General features: G+C 44.8%; 2 protein-coding genes across 8 annotated transcripts in view; one reads left to right on the top strand and one right to left on the bottom strand.

Moving 5' to 3' along the window:
* The window catches only part of CTNNA2 (catenin alpha 2), a 1,277,539-nt gene that overhangs the window by 375,137 nt on the left and 876,950 nt on the right, over nucleotides 1-25,452 (bottom strand). The window contains exon 1 of one of the 6 annotated variants that reach the window (XM_070069687.2): nucleotides 3,161-3,700. The exons of 4 other annotated variants lie outside the window; for them this stretch is intronic. In XM_070069687.2, coding sequence (XP_069925788.1) covers nucleotides 3,161-3,700 — 540 coding nt within the window. Of the gene's footprint in view, nucleotides 1-3,160; nucleotides 3,701-25,452 lie in introns of those variants that run through there. One more of the 6 variants, XM_070069688.2, reaches the window with a different exon arrangement.
* Nucleotides 3,619-6,027, top strand: LRRTM1 (leucine rich repeat transmembrane neuronal 1). Of its 2 annotated transcripts, none has more exons than XM_017340461.4 (2): nucleotides 3,619-3,759; nucleotides 4,031-6,027. In XM_017340461.4, exon 2 carries the CDS (start codon nucleotides 4,090-4,092, stop codon nucleotides 5,659-5,661), a length of 1,572 nt encoding a protein of 523 aa, XP_017195950.2. In that variant the 5' UTR covers nucleotides 3,619-3,759; nucleotides 4,031-4,089; the 3' UTR covers nucleotides 5,662-6,027. The 2 variants fall into 2 exon arrangements, with proteins under 2 accessions (XP_017195950.2, XP_089183628.1); XM_089327502.1 differs by having other exon boundaries at nucleotides 3,623-3,763.

The following is a 25,452-nucleotide window of genomic DNA, read 5'->3' on the forward strand; positions in this document are numbered from 1 at the left end:
CTCCCTCCACCAAACTATACTTCTGGCCTTTCTCACTACACCAAGCTTGCTCCCTGAGCTTGCCTCTTTGATCTTCCCTTGGTTCCAGATTGTGTTTTGGTAATTAGAGCCATACCTTGTATGCCCCAGAATTCCTTCCTCCTTGCTGAATCTTCATTTTCATGATTCTTTTCCTTTCTGATGCCAGGTTTGAGGTCCATTCTCAGTTCCCAATTGCATGTTGGCATGACAGCTTGGGATAGTATTCTTGACACCCACCTGCTAGAACTACTGCTATTGTGGTTCAGCAAGAACCAAGCTCAAGCTCTGTCCCCATCCAAACACAGGAAATGTCAAGGATGCTTTCAAAGCATGTAAAGTATCTCTCATCAGATATCCAATACTGAATAAGGAAACATGTGCGAGCAGAAATCCATGGTGCGCCCAGAAGAAGAGATGGATCTGGTATACATCATAGTCACATTGCAACCTGGTCAATCAGATATTCTTTGACGATAGGTAAAGACACAGGAGAGAAGAAACAGAAGGAAAGAGAAAACTTCAGGTGAGTTTTGTCCCTTTTTTTCCCTTTTTTGGTGTGTTGGACAGTTAGAAGCATGAAATTAAAACTCGTGAAAAACAGCCATATAATCTTGCCGTGGTGACTCAAAAGTTGTCGTTTCTCAACTGAACTTTGCTGAAACACTTGATTCGTGTTGTTCTTCTTTAACCTAATTTGCATTGATTTAATCAGTGCTGGTATGCTTTAAATACATAATAAATTGAGATTCTGCAACTTAGATGACTTAGAATAGCTAAATTTCAATAAAGCTCATTTCAATCTGTTAATGTATACGGTTCTGCCAAGGGGTTTAAAACTGTAGAAAAGATGTAACTTGTCGTATTAGAGGTGGGAAAGGCTTACTTAACGATATCATATAGATGAAATGATTCACAGGATAATAATGTAAAAAGCAATACTATATATATATATATATATATATATATTTCTTAATTACAGCCTAGAAGCATCATTTCAGTTTTGAGTAGCATACTTAGAAGAAAACTCACATACAAATGCAGTGAATTTAATGTGATTCTCTTTCTTCCTTGCCAACACTCAACTCTTTGCTGCCTCTCTTACCAGCTCTACAAATCAAGTGACATCCAAAGTAGGACCTCTTTTTGCCTGCCCATTTGGCAGCCTCTGTCGCCACTTTGCCAAGCCGCCTGCCTTAGGAGGATTTTCTTCTTAGCAGCCATGGGGATTGGGTGGCTTGTACTCCCTGTACTTGCTGAATGGCTGGCCACTGTGCACCCCTGCCTATGTCTGCCTTTCTCTCCACTCCCCTCCCCAGCCCCAACCCTTTGGAGTTTGTGGCTCCATCAGCTCCTCTGCTGTCCATGATAACTGTCTTGGCAAGAAGCAAAACCACCTGATGGTGAAGTTGTTTGTCATTAAAGTGTTCTGCAGCACATCAGGGGTGCCAGGGCAAAATCTGTTAGTAACCCAGTGCACAGTCAGGCAGGAGGCCACAGTGAAGGAGGGGTGATCATCGAGAATGGCAAAGGATGGGTGTCACTTCGCAGAGGCAACAACGAAGGCACCATCTCTGTCAGTCTCAAGCTACATGTACAACCTTGGATAAACCCCTGATGTCTCTCGGCCTCGGTTTTGTCATTTGCAAAATCGAGTGGGTTGATTTTCTAATGTCTCTTCTAACTCCTAAGACAGCATGTGATGTCTAGGCCATTTCAGATTTGTGTTCATTCCAATTAAATGATGCATCTCAGAGATGAATGACCAGGGCAAAGCTCAGATGAATACAAAATGGAATGATTCATGCCTCTGTTCACATGACTTTTCCTGAAAAGTACCTCAAGTCTGCAGACTTTGATTCCCCTGGTCCGTCTCTTCAGTTTGCATTTTAAAAGCCACCCCAGTTCCTTAACCAGGCCATCCAACTTGGGAGCCCTGGTAATCTATCCTGTTCCTATCAAGGTGAGGACCCCAGCAGATAAAGCCCATTTCCTTTGCATTTCTTCTGGGAAGAAATGAAAGGAATTCAAAGGGAGGAGCTGGAGCTGCACATCTGCCCCTCTCCCACCACCTCCTTGGGCATCCTGGTCCGGAGAGGAGGCTCGCCCACATTCCTTTCCAGCAGGCTTATTCAGCCATCTTTGAGCATATTTATTATTTATTTATTTATTAGCAGATGGCCAACAGGTCCCTGACATGAGCAAGGCAGATGCCCTCTGGACTAGCTAGAACTACAGGGAGAGCTCACCGCCAGGACTTCCATCCGCCAGCAACTGAAAAGAAAGCACCAGGCAAAGGCTTCTCTTCCCACTTAGAGCAACACAAGGCTGAATTAGGGGTGTGTGCTCAGCCAGGGGCAGGCCTCCTAATGGTTTATGCGACCTCCTCGCTGCACATTCTCTAGCACACTCTTCTGGAGTGGGACAGACTGCAGGGCCTGGTAATGACTCTGAACAACACATGCCAGGGTTAACCCTCCCCACGTTAGGCAACAGAATCCTGATTAATCCTCGCTCTGCACCATGGATACCTAGGGAGAAGCTCCGGCAAGCCTCCCTGTACACAGACACACGTTTCTGCCACACTGGATCTCACACCACCAGGACTGGGATGGCTTCCCAAAATGGGGGTGGAACTGGAGAGCATCTCCCCCTCCCCACCCACCACCAAAAAGGGCTGGCTGACCGCAGAACTCCAGGGCTCACAAGGGGGGGAGTGGGGTGGGGGGAATCACTGCCAAGCCCCAAATCACTGCCTTCCTCTGTCTCCTCTGGAATCGCCCTCTAAAGCAAAGGACCAAATGTTGATTTCTCTACAGACTCCCACGTATTTCTTAAGGCACAGACAGCTTTAAAGGGGGGTGGGGTGGGGTGGGAAATACGTATCCCCAAAAGGGAAGGGGGAGAGCGTGAAATATTTCAGTTTCCCACTTGGAAATATCTTGTCAGTAATGATGCTTACCCCTCTCTTCACTCCCTCCTCCCGTTGTTTTTTTTTTTCTTTTGAAATATAGACAAAAAAGCTGCAAGTGTTTTCCATTTCATCAAAGAACATATATTACTTTAGTGGTTCGGTAAAATGTTGGTTTTATGCCCACCCCTTTTCAATCTGCCCATGTCTGAGGTGCTCGGGGAGACGCACAATCGCGAGCAGCTTACGACACTCAGTGAGCAGTAGGTGCCTGTGCAGGCTCGCGCCGCACACTGCCTGGCGGAGGAAGGAGCCGGGCGCCGCTCGCCGCTCCCTGCGCCGCCGCCGCCGCCGCCGCCGCCGCCGCCCGCAAAGCATGAGCGAGCCCGTTCTCCGCAGCTGCCCGGGGCGCGAATGGCCGGCGGTCTCAGCGGAGTGAAAGGTGGCGCCGGTCACTGGTCCTTTCCAATGACGGACATTAACCAGACTGTCAAATCCCGGGGAGTCGCGAGCCCCGACTTTGGAGGTTTTCTCCCCCACCGCGTCACAGTCCGAACTGCGGAGGGAAAGGACGGCGGCAGGAAGGCGCAGCCCGGGCTCCAGCACGTAGTTGGGAAACTTGCGGGTCCTGGAAGTCGCCTCCCCGCCTCGCCGGCCGCCCTTGCAGCCCGGAGCCGAGCAGCAAAGTGAGACATTGTGCGCCTGCCAGATCCGCCGGCCGCGGACCGGGGCTGCCTCGGAAGCACAGAGGGGTCTTCTGTCGCCCTGCATATAATTAGCCCGCACACAAAGGGAGCAGCTGAATGGAGGTTGTCACTCTCTGGAAAAGGGTGGGTAAGACACTTTTTAATTAAATTCTTTCCCGAAGATTTTTTTTTTCCTCCCTTTTCTTTGCTGCAGCATCTAACATGGACCAAATCCCCATCTCTTTGATCTTTCTGTGGCTGTGAACTTTCCATGCTGCCAGCTTTCTGCATGCGTAGAGGTGAACGTGAGGTTTTGGGGAGGGGGGTTCCTTCTTTATTTCCATACATTTATTTGATTTTTGCCCTTTTCTCCCCCTCCCCCGCTCCCCCTCCCTCGGAATAAAATACGATGTAGATTTCTGACCGAGCGCTTCCAATGGACAGTCTCCAGTCTCTCTGGAAAGATTCTCGCTAATGGATTTCCTGCTGCTCGGTCTCTGTCTATACTGGCTGCTGAGGAGGCCCTCGGGGGTGGTCTTGTGTCTGCTGGGGGCCTGCTTTCAGATGCTGCCCGCCGCCCCCAGCGGGTGCCCGCAGCTGTGCCGTTGCGAGGGGCGGCTGCTGTACTGCGAGGCGCTCAACCTCACCGAGGCGCCCCACAACCTGTCCGGCCTGCTGGGCTTGTCCCTGCGCTACAACAGCCTCTCGGAGCTGCGCGCCGGCCAGTTCACGGGGTTAATGCAGCTCACGTGGCTCTATCTGGATCACAATCACATCTGCTCGGTGCAGGGGGACGCCTTTCAGAAACTGCGCCGAGTTAAGGAACTCACGCTGAGTTCCAACCAGATCACCCAGCTGGCCAACACCACCTTCCGGCCCATGCCCAACCTGCGCAGCGTGGACCTCTCCTACAACAAGCTGCAGGCGCTCGCGCCCGACCTCTTCCACGGGCTGCGGAAGTTGACCACGCTGCACATGCGGTCCAACGCCATCCAGTTCGTGCCCGTGCGCATCTTCCAGGACTGCCGCAGCCTCAAGTTTCTCGACATCGGATACAATCAGCTCAAGAGCCTGGCGCGCAACTCTTTCGCCGGCTTGTTTAAGCTCACCGAGCTGCACCTGGAGCACAACGATTTGGTCAAGGTGAACTTCGCCCACTTCCCGCGCCTCATCTCCCTGCACTCGCTCTGCCTGAGGCGGAACAAGGTGGCCATTGTCGTCAGCTCGCTGGACTGGGTCTGGAACCTGGAGAAAATGGACCTGTCGGGCAACGAGATCGAGTACATGGAACCCCATGTGTTCGAGACCGTGCCGCACCTGCAGTCCCTGCAGCTGGACTCCAACCGCCTCACCTACGTCGAGCCCCGCATCCTCAACTCCTGGAAGTCGCTGACTAGCATCACCCTGGCCGGGAATCTGTGGGACTGCGGGCGCAACGTGTGCGCCCTGGCCTCGTGGCTCAGCAACTTCCAGGGGCGTTATGATGGCAACTTGCAGTGCGCCAGCCCGGAGTACGCACAGGGCGAGGACGTCCTGGATGCCGTCTACGCCTTCCACTTGTGCGAGGAGGGGGCAGAGCCCACCAGCGGCCACCTGCTGTCGGCGGTCACCAACCGCAGCGACCTGGGGCCCCCTGGCAGCCCAGCTACCACGCTGGCTGATGGCGAGGAAGGGCAGCGCGATGGCACGCCTGAGCCGGCCACCGTGGCTCTCCCAGGAGCCGGCGAGCACGCCGAGAACGCAGTACAGATCCACAAGGTGGTCACCGGCACCATGGCCCTCATCTTCTCCTTCCTTATCGTGGTCCTGGTGCTCTACGTGTCCTGGAAGTGTTTCCCAGCCAGCCTCAGGCAGCTCAGACAGTGCTTTGTCACGCAGCGCAGGAAGCAAAAGCAGAAACAGACCATGCATCAGATGGCTGCCATGTCTGCCCAGGAATACTACGTTGATTACAAACCGAACCACATTGAGGGAGCCCTGGTGATCATCAACGAGTACGGCTCCTGTACCTGCCACCAGCAGCCCGCCAGGGAATGCGAGGTGTGATCATCCCAGTGGCTGCCAACCCACGCGCTACCAAATACGCCTGGGCGCCGCGCGGGCCGGCGGGCACCGGGCTGGGGTCTCCTTGTCTGCGCTCTGATTTGCTCCTTGACTGAAACTGTGAGGGGATCTCTCCCAGAGACTTGACATTTTAGCTTTATTGTGTCTTAAAAACAAAAACGAAATAAAACACAACAAAAACCCCATCCCACAACCTTCAGGACAGTCTATCTTAAATTTCATATGAGAACTCCTTCCTCCCTTTGAAGATCTGTCCATATTCAGGAATCTGAGAGTGTAAAAAGGTACCAATCATTGATTTTTTTTTGTAAACTAAAATGTTTAAAATAAAATAGCATTTACAGTTTTTACAGACTGGTGTAACCTAAATGAATTGCTACCTGTGTTACAAGAGAAGCAACAGTTAATTTCCTTGGGGTGGGGGGTGGAGTGGGGAGTGAGGGATGGAGGTTGTCCAGTGACCAAGGAAAATTTTCAGAAATCCAGGGGCAAAGTAGATTCAGTTTGAAATTTCAAGAAGGGCAAATGAAGCTGATCAGTGTAATGATTTAGGTTAATTTGCCCCCCTACCCCATGAGTAAGTACTGAAAGAAAGAAAAAAAACCAGTAAGATGCTTTAGGTGGTGGGGGAGGGAAGTGCAATCTAAGCACTTTGAGGGAAGGGAAGGTGGAACTGAGGACTAACTGGGCAAGTTGCTCAGCCTTTATGGCAGAGATCATTGCAAATGGCTTTTTAAAAGGCAGTGCCAGGCCGTTTTTCCTAGGAACAAGAACCATTTCTGCTCTTAATGTAACCATCTTTCAAATCAACTCACAAATCTCACCTCCCAATGCCACTTGTTCATATAATTGCCCTATGCCTGTGTTTCGCCAGGCTTAGCCTTTTGGCTAATCACACCCTCGGGTATTAAAGAGAGCCCCTTAGTTCCTGCTCTCCTGGGTCTGGTTGAGGGGAAGGAGGAGGACCCCTAATGTTCTGTGCTGAAAGCTGCATTTCTGGGAGCTCACTGTTACCACTGCAGCAAACTTAGGCTCCCAGGCACACTCCTAGTCACTATAGGGAAAGGGGAAAGTCCTCCAGCCTCAGGAAGAATGCCTACGCGGTAGGGGCTTGTAGCAAGGGACTTTAGGGACAGACAGGATACAGCCGCGATGGGGATAGAGTGGGGAGGGAGAAGAGCATCCGTGAGCCTGTGTTTGCACATTACTGGGATGGGAATAATTTGAGAACCCAGGACTGAAAAGCTGCCTCTTCTCAGATTGCCCCTTTGTGTAATGCTTGCTTCTCCCTGTGGGTTTTTTTTTTTTTTAATTTAAACTTTTTTCTGTGTCAGGATTAATGACTGTCCCTTTTTACCCCTCAGAGATTTTCAGGTTTGTCATTTAGAGTTCAGCATTTTTTTTAATTGAGCTAAATTGAGAAGTGGGGGTAGTGGCAGTTGGTGGGTGCGGGAACGGTGTGTGCATTGGAGGGAGGGGTCTTCCACCAGCTAACAATTTAAGCAAATGTGTGATTGAAATAAACTGTCATGGATGGCAGATGGTGAAACTGAACCAATGTTGCCTACGTCCAGAAGTCTTTCTCTCACTCCTCTAACTGATACTAAAGACTGGCATCTCTCTTTCCTTTTTTATTTCTCTCTTTTAAGAGCAAAGTCAAAATAGCATAAAGAGGGATGCGGACACACACACACACACACACACCCTAGCATCCCTCCCAAACTGCAAATGCCTCCAACCTAAAGAGGCAAAATCAGCTTTTTGAAATGCAGACGGGCATCACCAGGTTTACTTAAACTAAGGATTGGTGGTAGGTTCCTCTTCCATCTATGGGGAAACCAATGTGTCTGGAAAATATGCTTTTAAAAGGCTCTTTCATGAGAAGCAGTTCCCAAATGTCTTTAAGATGCTTAGGCTCAGGAGAGAGGGTATTACACACACACACATACACACACACACACACATACACACACCACACCCAGCTTATTCCTAACCAGGAAACTTCATCTTTTGTTTATAATTAAAACATGGCATTGTGACATAGACTATATGCAAATAATACCCATGGAGACACAAGTGATTTGTTTGATGACTTTGAGGAGGGGGTTTGAGATTTGGTCAAAGCATTTGGGGTTGCCATTCTACACAAAATAGCACTTAAAGGACAGGCATTGCAGGGACAAGGTTTTCTCCAGGATATCTCATGTCTATCATTGAACTCGACTAAAGAAAACTCCTCCAGAAGGCAACATACCTCTTCTTTGGGGAAAAAAAAATAAATCTCCCAAGTTGTGGCAATTGAAGGGAGGCTCTGTGGATTTTGTTAACTTAGCTTCCTCATAGAAAGACTACAGGAATCCAGTGCTAGAACCTGCTCTAGCCTGGTGCATTAAAGGGCCAGGTCAGTGTGCTCACAGAGAAAGCTTCCAGAAGCAAAGGCTTTGTGGCAAAGGTTAGAACCACAGAAATATGGATATTGGAAATTGTAGTTTAAATTCCTATCCCCAAGACTTTTTTTTTTCCTTCATTCTTCTTCTTCCAATACGTCAAGGAGAAAAAGAGAGAATTACTCAGCATTGTTTAACACAACTCTCTCCCACCCATGACTAAACATCATGTCTTTGGAAGATCTGAAGTTCATGTAAATCTAATGAATAATCATTGAAGAGAGGAATTGAAATCAGGTAACATAACAGCACATGGTGGCCACGGAAAGCTGTGTTCTTAACTCTGTGTATGTTCCTATGTTTCTGCATCGTGTGTCTCTGAAGGCAAGAAAATAGGTTTTCTACACAAACAGGAAAATGCTCACATGATTTCACAGCTCCTATGCCTCTTCTCCTGCTTTGGAGAATGACAGGGGAGGAGGCAGGAGTGAATAAAGGAAAGTGGTAGTTTTAACTCAGGTTTTCTGACACTTGAAATCTTTTCTTTTTTAGATTAATTGTTAAGCTTCAATAAACTTGCTCTGACCCTTCTAAGCAAACTCTACTGAGCATTAAGAAGGAAACCAGAATTGTAAAGTTTTTTTTTTTTTTTTTTTGTTCTTCCCACAGAGGTTGCTAATTTCATTATCCTGGCTAAGGGAAAAGAATTTCAGGTCCCACCCTGGGCATTGTGATGGATTAACCCTGCATTTGCAGTATCTCCCCAGCTGATTAAAATTCAGCAATAATCTTGACGGTTTGTTTTGTTTGTTTGCATATTTATACAAAAAAAGAAGTCTTTTCAAATGACACGTGACACACTCTCACACTAGGTTTAGCCCCCATGGTTTTCTAAATTAAGCCAGAGGAAGCATAGTTTTAGCCCCCAGAGGAAGCAAGTTAAAGGAAACCTATCTTTTGGTTGTACTGGGAGAAAACTGCAGCCCCCACCACTCAGAGTTGGGCCTTGAGAGTTGGGACCACCTGTCCCCCAACACACCGGGTGCTCCCCAGACTGCAAAGTTACCATCAGAGAAGTGAGGTTACTCCAGTAATGGCAAGTGATTTATCTCAAGTCAGTTTTTATATTCTCTCCAGCTCTTCAAAGCAGAAGAGCACCTTACCTACAGGACAGCAGACATGTGGTATGACTTAGCATCAACAACACATTTATGAGCGTGTGAAGAATTAAGAGGGGGTAAACTCACTTGTTATTCCTCTTAAGCTTCCCAGGCAATTGCAATGGCAGTATTAGGGGCCACCCATGTTTCTGGGATGTACATTCTGTTTGGCATGTCCAAGTGCAAAGAGGCACCAGTGGATCACAGAATCTGGTAAAATGAAAGCCATCAGATACTCTCTTACAGAGAGAATTACTGAAGGACCAGAATTTATATCTGTTAAGAATCAATTGCATAATGTTTCAGGGTAGTCAAAGTAAACATCAACTATCTTCTCTGGATGAGTGGTTATGTTAGTTGATTTGGTTTGATGGTATGTCAAATAGCAGGAATTTAGCTACAATACAAGTATATTTTGAGAGAAGTTTATGGACACACACACGCACACCTATCTTATCTATCTCCATATACATATATATCAACCACAAACACACACATACATATATAGCCATACATACATACATACATACATACCTAGCCATACATATAAACATAAACACCTCCCCACACACACACACACTCACAATACATAACTGCACTCCAGCACGAATTATCCTTATTTTTTCTTCTACGATAAAACTTTTTACTTGGGAAAAGATCTAATAGAATCCATCAGAATTAAGGTAATAAAGGACGGATAGGTCAATAGTTACTTCAGGTATTCTTCTAAGTTGGTACATGCTTTGCAGCCTAGGGATACTTAGTTCCTCATGCTGTGACAAAGTGTATACCTGCTGGTTAGTGGTAGGAGCCAGCAAATGGCAATGCGATCCCTTGAGAGTTATTTTCTACCTTATGGTTAAGAAACATATTGTACGTTTTAAAAATGCTCTCTTATGCTTTCTCCCCACCCGCACCCTGCTGGGATCCAGAAGGCAAAATTCTTACATTCCTAGCCTTCCTCAATTGAACACAATTTTCTGAAGGCCTTTGGGTTTTTGCCCAAAGTGAGGAGTTTGGCTATTGCATCTTTCAGGTTCAGATAGAGATGTCAATGAGCTGGAGAATGAATTTACTGAGCAGTTACTTGGCATGGATGTCTATAACTTTACATGAGGAACCTGAAGTTTAGAGAGGATAAGTGCTTTGTGCAAAGTCACCCAGCTGATGAGTGGAAGCACTTGTATCTGACTTGGTGGCCTCTTCACTATATCTTCTACCCCTATACCCAGTAAAGCACCTAGGGTTAGACAGGACACAGGTGACATACTCAATACATTCTTGTTGAATGCCATGGGGTGCAAGGCTCCAATCTAAAGCTTTTGATCATGGCTTTGTTTGCTATGGTCAGTGGTCACTAGGTAATGCAGAACTCTGCCAGTGGAGGCAACTTCCACATGTGTCCAGGAGAAGAAATGACCAGTAAACATCTAGTCTAACTGCTTATCAGAGGATTGAGAACTCAGAGAGAATAAAGTATGGGTATCCATGTATAATTGTCAAGTTTTTTCTGCATTTCTTTCTTGGTGATTACATGGACTGTGTGGCTATGACAGTGTTTCTCAACCAGAGGTAAATTTTTTACCCAATGAATGTTTAGCAATGTCTAGAGGCAGTTTTGCAAGGTTGAGGGAGAGTGCTACTGGTACTAAGTATGCAAATACCATGGATACTGCTAGACATCCTGGAATTCACAGTACATCTCCCACTTCAAAAAATTATGTGACTGAAGATGTCAAGAGTCCTGAGATTGAGAAACCCCAGTCTACAGCGTAATGCAATGGTGCCTTCTAAGCCAATATATCATCCTCCAGCTTTGCATGGTTCAGTCTTTCTAACTTTTGGCTTACCTAGATGTGTTCCTTTTTAATTTTCTTTTTTCCTGCCCAGGAACTGGAAGTCTAAATTAAACACCCTCAGGTTGGTTGCTAATCGGCAAAAGGACCTGTAGTTAGCATATGCTTCTCAAAGAACATATGGCAAGACATAAATTAACTAGGACAAAACTAGTTAGAACCCTCAATTGACCCACTTTTTCTTTAGCAATATTTCATGTAGGAAATATATTTTTTAAAAAATCAACTTAACACTGGTGATTTAATTAATAATATGGAAAATGTGAACCTTGATATTCCTTCCATGAGGTGTTCTGGGATCTGAATAGATAGCACTTGCCTGTGCTTTCTCCTTCCCCACCAACACTGGAAGGCCTCTGAGGTGGGAATCTACTTCCATTTAATAAATTAACATACCTAGTCCAATGAGTAGAGAGACGTATATCCATCAGCAAAATTGCCTCAGACCTTTGAGAGAGGAGGGGCTACAAACTGTAGTGCATTTGGGATCAGGCAATATTGATGACTGAACTCCATGGACATGAGGGAACTAGAGAATTCACTTAAAATAGTGTAGTTCACATTAGGCAGGTCCTGGTGAATAAGAACACTCTGTGGGGCAGATGACATGTGTGCTCCGGAAGGGACAGGGTCTAGAAGTCAGGAGTCATGGTCTTGAGACCTAGTGCTCTAACTCCCATGCCTTGGGAACACCTGGAATCACCACACTGCAATGGACACTGTCTCTTGATTTTTAGAAAGATCTATCTCTAAGAACCTTCCATTTTAGGTCTCTATTTTATCATTTTTCCCCAAGAAAAAAACATGAAACAAAAGTGGTATTCAAGCTAGTGTCACTTAACCAGAAAATTCAAATTCCCCTGAATTTTCATTGTGATTCATCAGGCTTGTCTGCCTATGAATGAAAAAAGGTAGATCAAAAACCAGTAAGAGACAGGGGCTTCAGAGAAGGAGGTGGAGATACTAGTGGAGATGCTAGAAAACAGACAGGGAAGCTCAGGCATGTGTGAGTGGGAAAACAGGGCTTGTAGGATGTGTAGGAAGAGATGACAAAACTCCTAGAGGGGACACACTCGCCCACATATGAGGCCCAAGACATGGAGATGGGTTATGAAGTTGAACCACTAACAAAAAGCTGGGAAATGCTACTGGAGTGGGTGGGGGGACTACAAAGAAGTACAGAAAATATTTTTGTTCAGAACTTCTAAAATAATACACTGTATTGTGAGTAAATGGCCATGATTGATTTCAAGGGACTGACAGTTCTCTAGAAAACGATAGGGATTGGGAAGGAAGAGAGGGAGAGGGAGAGGGAGACAGAAAGGTGAGGTGAGGGAGATGGGAGGGGAAGAAAAAGAGACGAAAAAGGGAAAAACAGAAGAGAGTTTCAGGATTTGTGGTTTATGTTACTTAAGTTGTCATAAGTAACTGTAATACACTGATTCTTCAATCCTTCTCTCTCATTGCTTTCTTTATTCTAGGCTACTCACTTGACTATTTTTTTTTCTTCTTGGTGTAATACTACAGAGTCATTTTCCTATCCCCTGCCCTGCTTCAAAAGAAAAAAATATAATTTGTTTTGTTGCTGCATCCTCATTTTCTTCTGTTGAACTGGGAGAGTGCTTCTCAATCCTGGCTGAATACTGGAATCACTTGGGCACTTCACTAAATACTCTTGCCTGGATCCCATCTCAAGAGACTCCGATTTAATTGGTCTGGGGTGTGGCCATGGTGAGGAAATTTATTATAGCCTCCCAGGTGATTCCGAAGTTCAGCCAAGGTTGAGAAGCACTCAGCCCGGAGGGTCACAGGAATCCCAGCACCTGTAGCTCAGCAGTCTACAAGACCTGCAAATGTGACTGCAGCTCTTTAAAAATACATGGTCAGTTGGTGCCTGGCTGGGGTGAAGCTGAGCGAAGAGCACCCCCATGTCTGACTCCACCTGGTGGCAGTGATAAGAAAAAGATGTTCCAGCCCAAGTGTGCTCTGAATCTCTTTCTGAGCATCCCATACTAAACAAATAGGTAAGCCAGAGAGGCCACCATGATGCCCAGGAGACAGACAGACAGATGTGAACTCTCTGCAGCTACACTTGGAATGGAAAGTCCCCCTTCCACTCAGCCCACTGCCATCAATTCTTCTAGGCATTTTTGTAACTAACTCTTCCAAGAATGTGAAAACCTAATCCTAGTCGGACATTGATGGATGAGTGGTGATAATTTCACCCGGAGATTATTGCAACTTAAACGCGGATGTCGAGGGAAAACAACCTAAATACATCATTCTGATGCTAGAATTTCAGGCACTGAAACTACTGGGTGACATATATTTTGACATGAGATCCTGCCTTGCTCCCCCAAAATGAAACCACACAGGTGAATGCTCATGCATGGGGAATAAAGATCACCTCATTCCACAGCTTTTGGCTCTCTGAGCCAGTGTCTTCTTTAAAAAGGATATATCTCAGGTGGTCAGCATCAGAGTGCCTATGTTCGTTAACAATTCTCGGATAGCAAACTACGTGTGGCAGAGACCTCTCTCTCAGATATCCTGTAGACAGTCTCAAGTAAAAGTGAGAAACTCCACAGCATTTGAGAGCTGGCTTAGTCTGCCATAGAAAGGTCTGGAAAAGCCAAGTCACACACAGCTAACAGAACAATGCCACGATCTGTCCTCGGCTGGCCAAGGCAATCCTGTCATTTGTTTCTCAGCTGCAGAACAGCCACACAGCCTGTGATTCTGTGTTGCTTCTCTTCTCCATAGTGGTTACATTTGCAGTGAAATCTGTATTTCCCTATAACTTTATTCCTTTTTTTTAAATTATTCTAAAAATAATGGTCCTTTTGGGAATTCAATCGCCTTCCTTTGGGAATTCAATCTCATTCCTTTGCTTGCTGTCCAGGTCACTTTTCTATGAGATTCTCCTATTGATCCTCTTTTTGCACACTATTTCAAAAATCATAGAGGTACAAAATGATAAAACTGTGGGGAAGAAGAGGAGAAAGTGCACTGTAACTGAAATGTAACTAAAGATAACATATCATTCAGAACTTTTAAGTTCCAATTATATTGTTCAACACACCCCACCAAAGTAGCACAACACTTTTTGTTCAGGGGTTAAGTAAATATTTGTTCAGGGAACATAGAACCACTTAAATTATAAACGATTGCTCCTGTGAAGGTGAGGCATTAGCCAGTGAACTGTGCTGGTTGTTTAGTTCTGACAGAGTCAGTGTGAGAATGTGCCTCCACTTCTCTCCCTGATCCTTTCGTGAAAGATAGCCCCACACCAAAGGAGTGTCTATTATAAATTTTTATTTACATGGGTGCCTACCAACCTGCTGAATTTTTCACACTTTCTTATTTAAACCCTGCAACAATCTTCCTCCTTCCTAGTCCAGAGTCATCATACTATCAACCTAGTTGTACAAGTAGGTAAGCTGAGGTTTAGGGAAGCTCTTGCCCAAGATCACTTAGTGCAGTAGAATGTGTCAAGGCGGACAGAGTGCTTGGGTTGAAATTCTGACTAAGTGATTTTTGCAACTTTTGTAATTTTTCATGGCCTTAGTCCCTTCATGAGTGAAATGGAGATAGGGTTGTCATAAGAATTCAACAAGTTTTATTGAGAATTAAATGAATTATTATTTGTAAAGTGTTTAGAACAGTGACTGGTACACAGCAGGTGCTAGGTAAGTGATTGTTAAAGTTAATTAATTTGAGAGCGAGAGAGAGGCAGAGAGAGAAAGATACAAACACGTACACATACACACACAGAGAGAAAGAGAGAGAGATCTTCCATATACTATTCACTCTCCATATGCCTGCAATAGGCCCTGGTCTATGGTGAAGACGTGGGAACTGAATCCACGTCTCCCATATGGGTGACAGGAATAAATCCCGGGAGCCATCACAGCTCTCCTCCCAGTGTGCACATTAGCGGGAAGCTGGAGTCAGGAGCCACAGCTGGACATGGAAGCTGAGAACCGCAATATGGGACTCAGGTGTCCTAACCGGCATCTTAAACCACTACACTAAATGCTCGCCCTCTCCCTGGCTCCATATTTTTTTTTAAAATAAAAGATAAACCAAACAAGGTCATGCAGCCAGGAATTGGCTGAGCCTGCACGTAGAAGGCTTATCCTAAAGACAGGTTCTTCTCATTTTCTCATTGGATAGGATGATACCCCAAAACCCGAGCTCTTGAAAATGCTGGGCCGGAAAGACGAGGGCTAAGGAGGCAGAGTGTGCAGTCTTCAGGCATGAAAAGCACACATGGAACCCTTCACTGCCTTCCAACTGGCCCAGGTCTTAGTCCACATGCAACTCATTGATTCGATTCTGCTTCTCAATCGGCTTGGCTTTCCCACTGTGGTCAGGCATCCCTGGTGAATCCACTTCGTCCCTGGAAAGCGCTGGTGCATGTGCATACGCACCTGTGGATACAGGCAAGTTTGGCAATGTTTTTGGCCAGCTACTGGAAGCGTTGATCACATAGGTCTTTGGTGACACAGTAAAACAGATTTCCACATCTGAGCCATTTGCTCTCAATTCCAGAAGGTAGAAAGCCCCTACACGGTGTGCAATTGTTATCCAACTCCCAAACTCTTATTTAATATTGGCAATGTTAAATCATGCTGGCCCCAGGGACTCTAAGCATACATCTTCCGCTGTAACAGATTTGTTGGTGTTTATTTAAAGAAGCTTTTTCTTTGTGTACTAACAGCCACTGTTTGATGCTGTTCAAGCAAATGTAACAAAGGAAGAAGTACACATCTGAGGCTGACCCTCTCTTCTGGGAGATGAGGGTGAAACACGGGAAAAAAAAATCTCTGTTCTACTTTTGCCACTAATTCACTCCTGCCAATTGACAAGTCAATTCTAGCTGTCCAGGCCTTTCTTTCTTATATCTATAGTGGGAAATTCTGATATTCCTTCCAGTTCTTTGAACTGGTAGGCAGACAATGGAGTTAAAGAGAAGGAAAGCAAGGAATTACTAACACATTCTCCTGTGCTGCCACTTTTCAACAGGCAGAGTTGTGAATTCATCCAACTTCCCCCAGGGGAAGGCTTGAGTGTCCTTAGAGACCGACTCAACCCTACAAGCACAAACTATGCTTGGCCAGAACATTCTATTTCACACCAAGGGAATTTTCCAACTAGATGCTCCAAGTGGAGTCTGTCTTCCAAGACACACACCCTGGTCCTTGTGATTCACTCACAGAGTGATCAAAGCATGCTTTAGGGAACAAGATTAGGAATTCTTTGGCTAAAGGGGAGACTCAATACAGCCACTAATGCTGTAGCTATTGGGAAACTGGGAACTACCTTCAGGTTCTTGTTTCATTGTGTCTTTGCTAGCTTGTTGTTTTCTCCTCCCTTTCCTCCCTCTTTCTTTCTTTCTTTTTTGTTTACTCAATTCAGAGTTGTGTGCTCTGTTAGACATTCTCAACAGCAGCAATATTGCATCATGTAAGCAAAAGCTTTCTTGTGTGAGTGAAAACAATATTACTCATTTTAGATGTGAAGCACAGATACACACACAGCTTATCAACAGATACAACACAGCTACTACATACAGCACTGCTTGGTAGGCCCCCATCCCATGTTGGAGTAGCCAGGGTTGAGTGCCCGCTCAGCTTCTAATCCAGATTCCTGCTAATTTACACTCTGGGAGACAGCAGGTAATGGCTTAAGTACTTGGGCCCCTGCCACTCCCGTGGAAGATGTGAATGGAGTTCCTGGCTACTGGCTTCCCCTGGCCCAGCCTTGGCTCTCGTGGGCATTTGGGGAATGAACCAGAGAATGGACAATCTCTCTCTGTCTCTGTCTCTCTCTTTTTCTGTACCTCCCCAGTAACACTTTGTCTTTCAAATAAAAAATAAATTAAAAATTTATATATGTATACATATATAGTAATATATATCACTAAAATTTATGCATTTTATATATATATATAACTAAAGTTTAAGAGTGAGGGAATAATTAGGAGGAAAAGTCTCAATGTCTTTTTCATTTTAGCTAGACAATGACTGACATCAAGAAACAGCAGCAGCCAAAAAGAAAAGGATTCTGATAGGTTATGCATGTAGAGAGGGTCAAAGGAGGTCCTGGCACTTTGATATTGAAAACTGGGATTCTGAGACTATTTGGACAGCCACAGTTTCATTTCAGGGACTTGGTCTGACCAGCCCCTCCTGCGCGCAATAGATTCCAGAGTTCTTTATTTGGAGGCTTCATGATGCATTACAGAACTATTAGGAATGGACTTAATAGACAGAGCCCTGGTCCTGCCTCTGCCGTTTAGTAGCTTAGCTAAATCACCACCTCTGTGGACCTCGATTTCCTTATCTATAAAACTCAGAAAGTAATCCCTGCTCAGCCTGTTTGACAAGGATCTAGTAAGGATCAAATGAGATAATGTGAGTGACATCACTTCAAAGGCTGTGAGGTCCCAAGCTAAGATTTAAGGCCCTGGAAGAGGGAGGGGTTGGTGACACAGGCTGTGTGGTTGGCCACCCACACAGTGAGACTTGTAAGGACCACGTGCTACAGACCTCTTGCATGGGGACTTAACTTTCTTCTGGTAGTCACTGCTCTCAGTTAAGTCCCTCGTGAATCCTTCATTGAGCACCTATGCAGCAGGGAGGTGCCTGGGCTGCAGGTGCCTTGATGGGAGGGCTTTCATTTTACTTGACATTTTTCCCTACCATGGAACACAGAGTGTGACTGAAGTGGGCCAAATGGCCTTGGGCAGGTCATTACTTCAGCCCCATGATCCTCCATGTCCATGGCTCTAAAATGGGCATACTCATGCTGTCCTACAGATTTCTTACAAGATTCTGAGACCCCACGTGCCTGAGTCTGCAGAAACACTCGCCAATGGTAAATTCTCAATACATATCACCACTGTCCCCATCCCATCACCATGCGGAGTTACATGTTGTGTTGATAAAGCTAGACTCAAGGGGAACTGGGCATGGAATTAAGAACAAATGGTTGATAGAAGCAGAAACTAAGAAGAGATGTTAAGAGGTTAATGTAAAGAGCACAACCAGTTGTGTAAAAATTATCTCTACTGGGAAGAGAGCAGGAGTAGAGATTACCACAGGAAATAGCAGCATAGAATAATTAGAAAATGGAATGAGGGAAAGACACCACCCACTCTGTTAGACTCAGCTGGAATACTTTAAGAAGGAGGTGACAAAGATCCCCAAAGATCTGCACAACAGACCTTGGGGACTTGCCTCTGGTGACTGCCTTTGTTTTGTTGTCAATACAGTGGTTCTGCCCACGGAGCCAATCCCCACTCATCTTTCTCTAAGCATACCTCTCCTTAGCAGCCCATACCTCCTAGATTTTCTGAGAGCTTCCATAGAAACTTCTAGAGGAAGAGAGGGGCAGACGTTCACCTTAGCTCAATTATAATCACGTATCACCTCAGATCATTGCCATTAAAAGTGCATGCATTTTTCTGAGCCTGTCTCAATAGGCTATCACTGTGGTCCTGCATCTCTAAGCCCAAGAAACAGCGCTCTGAGACTCCACACCCAAGCTGCCCTGAGCTGCAGCAATACTCAGCCATACATTCCGCAGCAAGCGATCTTCGAGGCTCCTTCCCTTTATCTCGGGCCACCAACCCGAAAGAGCTGAGATGAAAACAGATGAGAGGAAGGGAGAGGACCGGTTTTTGTTTTAATGTTCTAGCAGGCTTAGCTTTTCATAGAGGGGAAAAGAAAAGAAGACTCCAGCTCCAAGCTGGTGCTATGCCAGGCCTCCTCCCCTCCCTGCCTGGTCCAAGCACTCCACCGTCTGTGCAGACTGCATAACAGCAATTTCTGGAAACAGGCTGGAGAATCCAGGCCAGTGCAGAGGCTGTGGATCCCGGGTAACTATGTGGTGGGGTTGTAGGGATTTTATTTTTCACCTTAATTCTTTTAACACCTGCCAGCTTTTTGAAGCACATCTGTTATCGACAGCTTCTGTTTGTAAAATGAGACTGAAGGTATCCTCTCCAGAGAAATTCCTGAATCTTCTTTGTAGTTCAATGCTTCCACGAACAGTTTGGCTCACAAAGTACGACTGTGGTAAATATTAAAGAATATTAATAAAAATGAGATAAAACGCCCAGGGATCTTTTTTCCCCTTCCAAATTCTGCTATACTCACTGCTAAAGTTTATCTTGACAGAAAATTTACTTCTCTGATCCACATCATTTCCCAAAGCAATTTTCCAATAGCAAATATAAATTTGTGGTGATCGCTAAGAGGTTTTCAGTCCCTGTGCTAAGGTTGCTGTAAGGTTCCAACCACTTGTCTCACCTTCAGGTAAATGGCCCTCAGTGGGAACACCAACACTGGAGGACCCTGACCCCCAACTAGGGGCAAAGGCCTCAAAATGAGCTTTTGCCAGCATCATCAGCATTGGCTGGAAGACATGATTTGAGTCTCAAAATTGAATCTTGAGCAGGTAATTAAGTCATTAACTAGGAAAACAATTGCCTAAGTCCATGTATCTCTCGTGAATGGAATAAAGCACTAAGTAAATGTAATGCCTTTACATTGGGCTGACCTTTGAGCTGCTTAGCACAAATCACATTTACATAAATCAGAGGTGAGAGTTAAGCACATATCATGAGATGAAATTTGTGCTCATTTCTTTATTGTGTTTGCCTTGTCCTCAGCCTTTTAGGGCTCTAGAGAATGCAAAAATTACTAGACTTTGGAATACAATAGGCCGGGGTAGGATTCCATGCTCCACCATGTGGGACAGGTGATTCAGTCCCAATCAATCTATTATGGCTGAATATTTCCACCCTAAAGCTATTGGGGAGATTAGTATTACAATATATAAACTACTTTTCACACACTAGGCAAATAGTGAATGTTCAATAGTTGTCATTAGTATCATCCATGTCATCAACATCATCATCATCTTTTAGTAACAAGCATGTTTATTATCAGTAATGTATGTTTTGACTTAATACGAGGAACCTCCTTCATATTGCTATGTTCAAATATAGTAGAATTCAGTCTATGGACCTCAGTAGAGGGACTGACATAAAATAATATATGCACTAGCACTTCATATATAGCAGAGTTTACTTTCTGGGTTATATAAACAACACACAGACATTGAAATCATTCCTGTCACTCCCCGCTCCCATGCCCACACCTCCTCTGCTTTTTCTTTTCTTTACTATTTGCTCAAATTTTCATGACACATCATGCAGTTCAAATTTCAGAGGTATCTGTGAAGCCACCTTGCTGATGCATTCAACTTGCTATGTATGGTTCTTTCTCTTAGTACTGGAAGGTTTCAGAAATGTCATTGTCTTTGGCACCCATATTTACCAATCTGGACTGTTCCTGGATAACTCTTTCCTTTGTCTATATTATTAATTTACTTCTCTATCTATCTAATAGACTATGGGCATAGAATAACATATTTATATCAGCTCAATTTAGTCAGTTTCTAGGTACCTTAGATGAAGCAAAGAGAGTAAGATATGGCCCTTTTCTATAAGGGTTTACAGACTAATAGGATGGGTTCACACAACAGGTTACTTCATAAACGTCATTAAAAATTGAACTAAAATAGGGTTGGTGCTGTGGTGTAGGGAGTAATCTTTGCCACCAGCATACCTTATGGGCACCAGTTAGAGTACTGGCTACTCTACTTCCAATCCAGTTCTCCGCTAATGTACTTGGGAAAGCAATGGAGGATGGCCCAAGCACTTGGGCCCCTGTACATGGGAGACCTGGAAGAAACTCCTGGCTTCAGATAGGTCTGGCCCTGGCCATTGTGGCCATTTGGGGAGCAAACCAGCAGATGGAAGATCTCTCTCAGCTCTCTCTCTCTCTGTAACTCTGCCTTTCAAGTAAATAAATGAATCTTTTAAAAAATGGAATCAAAAGAAATTTATTTTGATGTAAATTTTTTTGAAATCCATTTATATGAGTTTTTACAATGAAAACCAAACTCAGAATAGGATTACAACATAGCACAGTACAGCAAAGTCCTCTGAGGATACAGCTAGATGAGAGGGCTTTCTCAATTCAGGGAATGGGTAGGAGGAAGCAAGGGAAAGGGTAGCATCACCCAAGTGTAGCAGCAAGGTGCTCAACAACAGGTGATTGGACTTTTTATAAGCAGATGCTTAATCAGTAGGACAATCTCAAACCTAATCTTACCAATATTTCAATTTTTTTTTTAAATTTTTTTTTTTTTTTTAATTTTTGACAGGCAGAGTGGACAGTGAGAGAGAGAGACAGAGAGAGAAAGGTCTTCCTTTGCCGTTGGTTCACCCTCCAATGGCCGCCGCTGCAGCCGGCGCACCGCGCTGATCCGATGGCAGGAGCCAGGAGCCAGGTGCTTTTCCTGGTCTCCCATGGGGTGCAGGGCCCAAGCACCTGGGCCATCCTCCACTGCACTCCCTGGCCATAGCAGAGAGCTGGCCTGGAAGAGGGGCAACCGGGACAGAATCCTGCGCCCCGACCGGGACTAGAACCCGGTGTGCCGGCGCCGCAAGGTGGAGGATTAGCCTATTGAGCCACGGCGCCGGCTCCAATATTTCAATTTTAATAAGAGTGTACCCTATGTACAATAGGATGCATTAGGGAGAAAACATCTAACTACTCTTATCCCTTTCCCATGTTTATTACTCAAAGGAGAACAGGGAACACGGTAGCATTCCCTAAGGCATTTGAAGGGAGAATGGACTATTGGAAAAGAAAGAAAAGGAAGCAGTTGAAGGGAGACACTGTAGCAAGATTTTGAGAAAAATCTTCTGCAATCGGAAGGAAAATGTGGTTGAAACCAGCAGGAATCTGGGGAAGTGGCAGGATTCCAGAGGGGACCGTTTTATGGGCTCCTATAAATACTGGGTCATATCCATCCTCAGAAAATACTCCAGCGCCCAAACATGGCAGGAAGCTGCAGTTCCGCATACATCAGGGAAGATGCAGACACAGATGATAATAAGGTAAGTGGAGGTCAGGGGGCCTGAAGAAAGAGCTCCATTCCTGAGGGGTCTGGGCCATAGCAGGCCTCCAGAACCATTGCGTGATCAAGACGGTTAGCATGGTTATACAAGCTTGGCAATGGTTTTCAATCAATTTCCCTGAGGAGAGAGAGACCATCCTTTAGTGGAGTAGATGAAGTTCTGAAGGAAAAAAAAAAGGCAAGTGAAAGATGTTTACATGTTTTCTGAAGTCAACTTTGTGTCCATCACAGTGACTGCTATCATGCAAGCCAAAGCTAAATAACATCATGCAAACAGTAATGACGGAAACGTTACTGCTATTCTATAAATCCGTGTTTGAAGTTCATCAGTCAGGCTGAACAGATTTTAAGTGTCACAAACTAATTTTCATTCCCTAACTTGAGTCCCAGCTTTATCTGAGTTTTACCTATTTACATGAGTACTGAGTGGAACAAAACAAAGGGACATAGAAACACATGACCAGTTCCGCATACATCAGGGAACATGCAGACACAGATGATAATAAGGTAAGTGGAGCAGAAGCCAAGGTGGCCATCAACCTCACCACAAATGTCCTGGAAGAAAAAAAGAAACCACTCCAAGGTAAGAAGATCAAGATGAGGTAATGGGTGACGATTACTATGGATGAAACTTGATGCTCAAACCAGTGTCCCTAGTGCAAGACTGAGGATGAAAACTGTAATGAGAGAGGTGCGTAGAGTGGTAGATAATATTAGAAATTCACTTAACAGCTATTCCCCATATCCTTCTTCCATGATGGTAGACTCTGCCACCATAATAAAGGCTAAAGATGTCATATTTTGTCAGCTTCCTTGAAGATAGGTAATGGCTGGCCAGTGGTTAAGATATCTGTGGATTGAACATATCAGTAATTTTCCCTTTGCAGAAAAAAACAATGTTGTACAGAAGTAAATGCCTCCACCCCTTTTTTGCCCATGGACAACAATACTGAGTCCTACAATGGAAAAGCACTAGGAATAAGAACTGAAAGAGTTTGGTCACTGATGACTCTACTGTGTTTCAGAGTTCAGACTGGAGCATCTAGCTCTAGACTTACTATTATATGAAATCATAAAAAACTGTTACTCTAGCCATTGGAAAGCGAGTGGTTTTTATTACTTTCAGCCACAAGCACCTTAACTAATATGACAAAATTTTAGGTAGAATAGGGTAAAGATAGAGCAGTTTAGAAGGCTAAGAGCAGAATGCCAGTATCTTAAGAGGCCAGGAAAAACACCATCCTTCAGGGGCTAGGATTGAATCCTTTCCTGCTTCTATGAGAACTCAGAGGGACCCTCAGAGATAATGAAATGAAGGTAATGAAGGCCAGAGGTGACAAAGAGATGATGTTGATGGTTTTAAAAGGCAAAGGCCAAGCAAGGATGAGAAAACCGCATTGAAGAGGAAAAAAAAAAACAGTGAAGGGGAAACTTGGCTAGGGTCACTCCATAGAACAATAGCAAGTTTCTGTTCTTGACTCAGTCATGGGCAAGGAGGGATTGGAGGAATACTCCATAGAACTTAATGCTGAAAACTACCCCAACTCCTTTGCAATTGTTAAACTTGTTCTCTAACTGTTCAATTTGGGACTGGGGGACCTGGGGAAGTTGGAGTTACCTACTTCTACCTTTGGAGGAGAGTGACATTTGGCAGTACTGTACCATCCAGAGTTAGGATTTCTTAATTTCCCAATAAGTAAGCTTGTATTTCTATTTCTTGGTTAATTCACCATCCTCACCTTTAGAAAAATAGAATTCTTTATGATTAGGGCATTAAAATAATCTAGCAAAAACTTAAGTGGTCCTACTGAAATTACAATATCCCTTGCTGTAAGTGCTGCTGATGCAGGAAGGCAGAATCCCTTCCACTTATGTTGCCATAAATTGGATTATTCCACTCAAATTAACTGTGTCATTCAACTATTATTCGTAGCCAGTTGCTTTGCCCTTCCCTCCTCTTCTCTCTCTTCCCATCCCCTTTCCTTCTTTTCTCTTCCTGTCCTTGCCTTGCCTTTCCTCTCCCCTTTCTAGTCCTTCCTGGCACTCTGTGCCCAGCATATGCCATGGCTGGAGAACTGTCTTACACCTTTCATGGCTAGATGTCCCTCAGCCCTAGAAAGAGCTAACAAAGACATACTCTCCCCCTCAGCTGCAACGAGGGGAAAGAGGAGTTATGCACAACCTGCTATCACCTGTTGTAACTCATGAGCCATCTTTCCATTGCGGTAATGCCATAAAAGTGGGTACTTCCCTCGTCTGTCAAGAAATATCCACTGAAGGAGCTGGCACTGTGATGTAGCAGGTTAGGCCTCCACCTATGGCACCAGCATCCCATAAGGGCACTAGTTTGTGTCCTGGCTGCTCTGCTTCTGATCCAGATCCCTGCTAATGGTCTGAAAAAGCAGTGGAAGATGTCCCAAGGGCATGGGCCCCTGCAGCCACGTGGGAGACCCACAGGAAGCTCCTGACTTCTGGCTTCAGATGGGCCCAGCTCCTGTTGTTGTGGCTGTTTGGGGACTGAGCCAGTGGATGGAAGACTTTTCTGTAACTCTACCTCTTGAATAAAAAAATAACTCTTTTAAGAAAAGAAATCTCCATTGGAGACTCAAAACATTCAACAGTCCTATTTCTGGGGTTGTGTTTATGAGATTACTCCCTTTGTGTGTAGGTCTAATATCCATTATTTGTCCTTTGAGTCTTTGTACCCAAAGACAGTAACATATACTCTCTCAAAAATAACTTCTTAAGACCATTTAATGACACATTTGTGGTTAAAGCCCTTACTTGCAAGTTCTCCCTTCTACAGAGCACACTTGTGTATTTCAAATGAAACCCATTGGTAAGGAGCTCCTTTTCATCCCTCTCACATCTTCCACATTAGCCCCAAAGACGGACCTGCAGGTTGTATCAGTTGGATTCCCATTGAGTCAGAAGCTGTCCTTCAATGAGTGCCAGTGACTTCATCTCCAGAAGTGAATCACTTCTGCATACCATAGGTGGACAGACTTGGTCTCTGAATTTCTGATGAGCTAATAACTCTGGCCTTCACAATGTACCACCTTCACAACACATATCCCGAGTGGGCATCCAGGGACATTTCTGAATATAATTCATGCACAATTAATCTCTGGTCACCCTAGGGATCTCAAATCCCTTCAGATCAATGGAACCAAGAGGAGGTATTTCAGCTAACAGCCAATAGCATTTTATGGCTCTCTTGAGAAGGCAGAAAGAAATGATGATACTTCTCTACAGCATTTCAAAAAGAAACCTTTCAAGGAGAAAAATCAACTCACCAAAGGAAATAAACAATACTTGGTGTTCATGTCATGCCTTTCAGAGATATCTTAGAGTTCTTTGCAAATCAAC

The sequence above is a fragment of the Oryctolagus cuniculus genome, chromosome 2, assembly GCF_051225735.1.
Source record: "Oryctolagus cuniculus isolate XC-2025 breed Fujian yellow rabbit chromosome 2, ASM5122573v1, whole genome shotgun sequence".
Taxonomy (NCBI): Eukaryota; Metazoa; Chordata; class Mammalia; order Lagomorpha; family Leporidae; genus Oryctolagus; species Oryctolagus cuniculus.

Bases quoted from the DNA above. Each gene is read 5' to 3' on its own strand.
- LRRTM1 (XM_017340461.4), top strand. From the start codon at position 4,090: ATGGATTTCCTGCTGCTCGGTCTCTGTCTATACTGGCTGCTGAGGAGG.